This window comes from Molothrus ater, chromosome 21 (genome assembly GCF_012460135.2).
Source record: "Molothrus ater isolate BHLD 08-10-18 breed brown headed cowbird chromosome 21, BPBGC_Mater_1.1, whole genome shotgun sequence".
Classification (NCBI taxonomy): Eukaryota; Metazoa; Chordata; class Aves; order Passeriformes; family Icteridae; genus Molothrus; species Molothrus ater.
In genome coordinates this window covers 187,168-194,507 of record NC_050498.2, presented here as the reverse complement: position 1 = coordinate 194,507, position 7,340 = coordinate 187,168, and the positions used below count along the sequence as shown (strand labels likewise).

At 57.7% G+C, this 7,340-nt stretch overlaps 1 protein-coding gene across 1 annotated transcript; it reads right to left on the bottom strand.

Moving 5' to 3' along the window:
* Positions 1–24: 24 nt before the first annotated feature.
* On the bottom strand, positions 25–3,332 carry NSUN5 (NOP2/Sun RNA methyltransferase 5). Its single transcript, XM_036395035.2, has 10 exons — positions 3,221–3,332; positions 2,983–3,105; positions 2,661–2,835; positions 2,475–2,583; positions 2,084–2,222; positions 1,608–1,723; positions 1,113–1,291; positions 827–1,031; positions 603–755; positions 25–475 (listed from the first exon to the last, which is right to left on the bottom strand). Exons 1-10 carry the CDS (start codon positions 3,311–3,313, stop codon positions 370–372), a joined length of 1,398 nt encoding a protein of 465 aa, XP_036250928.1. The 5' UTR covers positions 3,314–3,332; the 3' UTR covers positions 25–369.
* Positions 3,333–7,340: the final 4,008 nt, after the last annotated feature.

Here is a 7,340-nt window from a genome sequence, read left to right as displayed (position 1 = left end):
ACACAAACACACTGGAAAAAACAGTGAAAAGAGAGAAACTTTTAATCTGCTTCATCCCTACAGTGAATTTTTTTCAGGAGGGAACATGATAAACTACCCTTAATCCAGCTGGAGGACCCCAGCCCTGCAGGGTGCAGAGTGGGGATTGCCTTGGGAGCAAACCTGGGGCAGGGGTTGGCTGCAAGGGGCAGCCCTGGGTGAGCAGTTGCCCCTTCCTGGCACCAGGGTGGTCCCAGCATTGGCACTCAGTCCCCAGCGTTACAGAATTCTCGCTATGACTGCAGTTAGCACATAGCTTGACTTGTGTTCAAGCCAGTATGTGTTCCCCACAGCCACAACTGTGCAGGGGTTTGTCCAGAAAATGTTGTTTCACTCTTTCACCCGCTGCTTTTTCTTTTTCCTCTTCTTGGGAGCTGCTCCTGGCTCTGTTCCTTCTCCTGGCTGTGGGTTCTCCTTGGCTGCTACAGGCAGGGAGCTGTAGACAAGAGCAAAAGGCCTGAGCCACAAACACCCCCTCACACCCTCCCCAGGGTGCCCAGAGCACTGACCTTGGCCATGGTGCCCCCCAGAAGCAGCTGGAGTCCCCCACAGCCCCCCCTCACCTGGGGGCAGCAGCCCCTTCCCTGCACCGCTCCAGCACAGCCACGAAGAAGCCATGGGTGAGGGTCTCTGCAGGGGAAGCACGGAGGCAGCTCTCTGCTCCAGAGAAGGCCGCAAGTCCTCGGCAGGGCCAGGATGGGAAGGCAGTCACCAGCCTGCGACATGGAAAAGGGGTCAGTACCAAACACTGCCCTACAGCCCCCCAGGTTCCCTGAGCCAGACCCACCTGAAGGCCGAGCCCCACTCCTGCAGTACAGCCTGCATCACATCCTCGTTCTCTTCCTGGTGTAGGGAGCAGGTGGAGTAGACCAGGCGCTGGAGAGCTGGAAAGCTCAGGGCATGGCTGAGGACACGGCGCTGGAAGCCAGCCAGTGCCTGCAAGCGTTCAGCACTCGGGGCCGCCTCCTCCCCTGGCCCCCGCGTCACCATTCCTGTGGGACGGGAGCTGTCACCCAGGGTTTGCACACCCACAGCCCGGTTCCAAGTGAGCAGCTGGAGCCCCCGCACATTACCTGAGCCACTGCAGGATGGGTCGAGAAGGATGTGGGTTACCCTGCTGTATTTGCGGTCTCTGGGGTCCACGGTCAGGAAGTCCTGCTGGACCAGCTGACAGCCAGTGACCCCTGCCCGTGTCAGCAGTGTGTTCATGGTGGCCACGCGCTTGGGGTCCACATCAAAGGCAAAGATCTGTCTGAAGGCAGAGCCAAGCGCCCAAGACAAGCCGTGAACAGACCACCTGGCCTCCAGGAACACTCAAATACTGGGCAGGCAGACCTTGAGAGCTGCCTCCCCTCTGGCAGGGTTATGGAATGGGCCCAGGGCTGGGGGCTGGGAGTGAACCTCTATGAGACTTCATGTCCCCTCAGGTCCTTCCAGTGGCCCAGAAGTGACCAGCTCACCTGAGCTGGTGACAGGTTGTAGCTCCTCCTGCCATCTTCTTGTGGGCTGAGGGGGACCAGGGCCACCCCCCCTCTTCCCTCCACCCCTGCACACAACCCTGCCCTCACCCCTTGTTCTTCAGGATGGCAGCCAGGTGGCTTGTTTTGTTTCCAGGGGCAGCACAGGCATCAATGACATGGGAGCCAGCAACAGGGCCAAGGAGGAAGGCAGGGAGGCAGCTGGCCTGCAAGAGGGCAAAGACCATCAGAGGGGTGGGCAGAAACACCTGGCCCCTCCTCAGGCATGGCTGATGCTGTGGAGTCACAAGGACCACCATGACACAGGGCCAAGGCCACCACCACGCTCCACTAAAAGCCTTGCCCAACCCACAGCCCCCTGCTCCTCCCAACTCCCACAGGGATTTTATACCCCAGAATTTCATCTTGAACCATCAAAGAACAGAAGCAAAGCCCCAGGGGTGTCCCACAGTTTCTGCTTTAACTTAAATGCTGCAGCAAGCTGAGCCACTGTGGAAGGAGCTCACCCTTCATCCCTGTCAGTAGTTTTCCTGCCCCTGCAACTTTCTGCTCCCCAGTTCCCCCACCTTGTCCTGCAGAATTATGTGTCCTGAAGTATACAGCAGGTTGTCATGGAGGTCTGTCTGCGAAGGGAAAACCAACAACTCCGGAAGATGCAGATCCAACATGAATTTTTTTCCAGAAAGGGCCCTCAGCTCCTCCACACTGTCCAAGAGACACAGGGAGTATGAATACAAAGTCCTAATCCCACTGCTCCCAGGCTGAGAAATCCCTTCATCCCATAGCTCCTCACCAGCTCCAGGCAGCACCCAGATAGGCAGCATCTAAGAGTGGGGAGTGATAGAGACCCCAACCCAATCACTCTGAGCACCAAGCTCAGCAACCTTTCAACCCACCAGACCTCATCCCACTTGCTGACATTCCGGGAAAGGTGGGATAGCAGAAAGAAACACTCACCTGGCTGCCTTGCCCAGATAGGCATATCCCTGGCGCTTGAAGAACTCGATCACATCGTCCACACAAGTCTTCAGGGTGTTGACCCGGACGTAGCGTGGGACCTGGGAGGCTGCAGGGGCCGGACAGGTCAGACACAGACCCCACTGCTCCCAACACAGGGTGCCCACCCAGCCCGAGCCCACTCACCTGCGGTGCTTACTGCCTTCTCCGGGGCCAGCAGGTCCTCGTTGCGGCTCACCTTGTGCCGCACCTTCATGCGGGCCAGCTCGGCCTCCAGCCGTGCCCGGTGCCGCCGGGCCAGGGCCTTCCAACGGCCCCCGCACTTCAGCCCCTTGCCGAAGAGCAGGTCATACACCAAGACCTGCGGGGAGGGGACGAGGTGAGCCTGGCCCCGCCGCCCAAGGCCACCGCGGCTCCGGGACACCACGACCTGGGGATTCTGCGAATCCGGGACAGCGCGGCTGTAGGACATGGTCCCACGGCCCAGGGATTCCGCGGACGGCCGTACCTTCGCCAGCTGCGGCGGCAGCTTCTTCTCGGTCTCCAGCAGCGCGGCTCCATCCAGCAGCTTCTCCAGCACCGAGGCGTAGCGGAGGGTCTCGGACACCAGCGCGTACAGCTGCCGGACATGCTGTGGAGCAGCCAGCGATGAGCGCTACCGGGCCCGCGCCGGGCTCCGGGCTCCTCCCGCCCTCCCGGGTGCGACTTCCCCGGCCGCCCCGCACCCCCGTTCCCTCCGGGCGCACCGGGAAGCCGCTGTTGTACACAAGGCTCTTCAGGCCGCCCTCGCCGCGCTCCAGCCCCGCCAGCACCGCGGCCGCCGCGCTGTACAGCGCCATGTGCGCCCCGCGCCGCTTCCGCCGGGGCCTCCGGGGCCGCAGGGGGCGAGCGCGGCCCCGCTCCGGGCTCGGTGCCCGGGGCAGAGCGGGCAGAGGGGGCGGAGCGGAGCGGAGCGGGCACCGTGCGGTCGCTGCTAGGCGGGCAGCGCGGGCGGAAGGACCCGGCCCACCCCGGCTACACCATCATCGCAGTGACCCCGGCCAACCCAGTCACCCCGGTCGCCCCTATCACCCTGGTCACACGGTGATCCCAGCCACCTTGTCCACCCTGGCCACCCCGACCACCCCGTCATAATGACCTCGGCCACTCTGGTCGCCCCGGCCAGCCAATGACCCCGGTCACCCCCATCATCCCGGCCACCCCATCATCGGTGACTTTGGCCAGCCCAGTGACACTATTGACCCCCGTCACCCTCCCTGTTCATCCTGGTGATCCCAGCCACCCTGACCAACCAATCACCCTGACCATCCTGGTTAGCCCGGCCATGCCAGCCACCTCTACCAGTGACCTTGGTCGCCAGCCCCGGACTCCCCATCCGGTCCCTGCGTGTGGAAGCACACTGACATTACTACTGATTGTTAGACCCTGTGGCACCCTGTGGGTGACGGGTTGGTGGGGATTTGCTGCAGACTTTGGTGGTGCTCATGCTGCACTCAAACAGAGCAAAGAATGCCCAGCCCTGGAAAGAGGGGTCTGCTCCAGGAAAGGGATCTGCTCTGAGAAAGATGGATCTGCTCCGGGAAGCTCAGAGAAGTATATGGAGGGTAAAGGATAGCCCAGAACAGCCATAAGGCAGTATCCCAGCAACCTGGACATGGCTTTGAAACTGTCCCCGAGCCATCGGGTGCGATGGATCAGTCGCTCCAGCACGACCACCTCCAGGGACACCTGGATCTGGGAACAGGCGAGAGCTGCTTTGCAGGGTCTGAAGGGTTAGCAGTGGGTACTGGGGATCAATCATCTTGTACCTGAACGATCAAAAGGTGTAAGAACCTCATTCTAGTGACAGGATCTGGGGGAATGACTCGAGCTCTGTCACTGTCAGGGAAGGTTTAGTTTGATATCAGAAAAAGGTTCTTCCTCCAGAGAGTGCTGGGGCACTGAACAGCTCCTCAGGGAATGCTCATAGCCTCAGGGCTGCCAGAGCTCCAGCAGCATTGTTAAACGCTCTCAGGCACAAGGTGGGATTATGGGGGGGGGGGGGGGTCTGTGCAGGGCCAGGAGTTGGACTTGATGATCCCTGTAGGTCCCTTCCAACTCAGGATATTCCATAATTCTACAATACTTGAACATGTGGAAAGGCACATTCAGGAGCCCCAGTTTGGCAGGGATACAGGAACAAACATTTACCTTGGTGGTGGTGTTTTATTCCCTGACTTCTGATTGGCATAGGCTGGTTGTGCATTTCGGTGACAGGCCCAAGGAGTGGGTCTCTGGTGACCCTTTGCAGTTTGCAGGAGCCACTGCTGGGCTGTGTGCAGAGTGGCTGAGCCCTTCAGGTTCCTTGCTCCCCTCGGCCCATGGCCCTGGGCAGTGTCCCTCCCTAGCAGACTGGGCACACAGTCCCCCATGCCAGCTCACAGCCCTGGGCAGCTGGAAAGACCAGGACTGACTTGCTGCCTGCACAAAGGTCCTCAGCTGCTTTTTGTGCTCCCATTTCCCTCTTCAGCAGCCTCTCACCATGGCTGCCTGCTCGGCTCTGGCTGTGCTGTTCTCTCAGAGAGGGTCCCTGTGTCAGCCAGCAACCAGCCCATCCACCTCAAACTCTCTTTGGAAGGATGGGCCACAAAGACCCTGAACACTCACTGTTCACCCTCTTCCGGCATACAGACTTTTCCCGTGGGGACATCCTGGCAGGTAAGCTGTGTTTCAGTGTGGTAGACTGGGGATGGGGATACTGAGGTTAAGGCTGACATTTTATGCCCTTAGAGGAAAGGACCCTCCTGTACTGATGGAGTTTGTTGTGCAGCACCACGGTTTCCACAAGAGGACAACTCTGCCACAGCCTTAACTGAGATAAGCTGAGAGAGGTGGGACTGTTCAGTCTGGAAAAGAGAAAGTTTCAGTATCTGAAGGGGGCTACAAGGAAGCTCAGGAACTGAACTTTTCATCAGGAACTGGATAGATGTAGAGGCTTGGCTGCAGAAGAAAGGACACAGGCTTCTTCAGGGGGTGCATAACCCAGGCCTGAAGCTAGCAGATAGTCCTTGAATTGCCCTTGGACCACGAGATAGGAGGAAGCTGGCTGGTTGCACCACGATAGCAGGATGTACCAGCAGGATGTCTGTAAACTGCAAGGCAGAAATATTGCAGAAATAAGCAGGAGCATGAGCAGCTGGTTTGTACCAATCGTAGCACTAGTTAGGGTGCCTGAACAGCCACTTGTAACCAATAATATGTAAGCTTAAGCTGCGTGAACAGCCGGCAATGGTATATAAGAGCATGCCAATTAGCAATAAAGAGAACAAGATGTATACCTCATATTGAGCCACTTCTTGATTCCAGACCCCCTTTTCCCTACAGATAGATCAAGAAGAAATGCATTCAAACTGAAAAAGAGGAAATTTAAGTTAGATAAATGGAAGAGATTTTTCCCTGTGAGGGTGAAAAGGCCTGGGTACAGGTTGCCCAGAGAAGCTGGGGCTGGCCCATCCCTGGAAGTGTCCAAGGCCAGGTTGACTGGAGCTTGAAGCAGCCTGGTCTAGTGAAAGATGTCCCTGCCCATGAAATTGGGTTGGAATGAGATTATCTTTAAGGTCTCTTCCAAGCCAAAGCATACCATGATTCTATGCCTGTGCATCTGTGGGGTGCATTGGGCAAGACTCTGAGGTGGGCTCTGTCCTCACGGGCCAGCACAATGCTGGGTGCCAGCAGACTGCGTGCACTTGGCAGCACACGGGGCACAGGAGCTGCCCCTCCAGCACCCTGGGGAGGGACAGCATGCTAGGCTGACAGGACAAGTGCCCACACTGCAGCATCAGTGGCCCCTTGAACACCCCCAGGCAGATGGGACAGAGCAGCTGCTCCTCCAGCTTGTCAATGCTCATCTTAGCCATCCTGCCACCTTCCCACACAGATCTGGGCTGGGAAACACTGGTGGGAGATCAGTCTTGTTCTAAGAACAAGATCAGCAGCACAGACAGTTGCAAACCCATCCTCAAAACTCCAAACAAAGTCTCAGATGGTGATTTTAACCCATAATGATTTTGTGGCTACACCTGGCCCACACCTGGCCATGTGTTCTGGGTCTGCCCAAGGTGTCAGCAGTCACCCCTAAGCTGTTCCCACCTTGGCCCAGGCAGGGATGTCAGACTGCAGTGGAGTCCTGCCTGTGTGCCAGGGCTCAGACACAGGCAGGAGAGATTTTCCGCTGAAAAATCCCAGTCTTGACCCTGTATGAATTCCCACAGATCTCTTTGGGGTTATCTCAGCCCATGGACATCCTCAGAAAGACTGGCATCACTCAAGTGATACATCTAAGAAGCAGAAGGAAAACATGAAAAGCACGTTTATCTTGGAGACAGGGGGCTGGATTTGGGAAGCTGAGGCACAGCTCATCCCCTTGAAACTTGTTTCCATGTTCTATGCTCTGCCCCAAAAGATGTGAGCTGAAATCCCAGCCTCTCCCATCAGCCCCAGGGAGCACAGGGCAGTGTGTTTCCAAGCTGTAAGGCTCACAGCACTGCCTTTCCTGCTGTTTGCAGTTGGGACAGAACTGCCAGACTCCTGGGCAAGTCAAACATTTGGCCTTGAAACTGAAGAAAATGAACTTGAAGTCAGGAACTTGATTGCTTCCCCAGGGAAGGGGGAGGCTGTGACCTGAGCTGGGCTGGTGTCACCATTGCTGTGGGTTGAACCAAGGGAAGCTCAAGTGTTCACGAGATATCCCAGGAGCACAAGCAGAGGGACCAGCCTCAGGTGCTCACAGAGAAGTACCTCCCAGAGACCCAAATGATACCCAAGCACTGAGGTGGCCTGCAGGGGTTTCTCCAGCTCCACTTCTCCCGGGGCATGGACCAGAGTGAC

What these genes read in the sequence shown, in the direction of transcription:
- NSUN5 (XM_036395035.2), bottom strand. Translation starts at nt 3,313, where the DNA reads ATGGCGCTGTACAGCGCGGCGGCCGCGGTGCTGGCGGGGCTGGAGCGC. An exon ending in TATCTGGGCAAGGCAGCCAG is followed by an intron (nt 2,223 to 2,474) that starts GTGAGTGTTTCT and finishes TCTCTTGGACAG; the next exon opens with TGTGGAGGAGCTGAGGGCCC. An exon ending in GAAGGGGCTGCTGCCCCCAG is followed by an intron (nt 476 to 602) that starts GTGAGGGGGGGC and finishes TCTTGTCTACAG; the next exon opens with CTCCCTGCCTGTAGCAGCCA.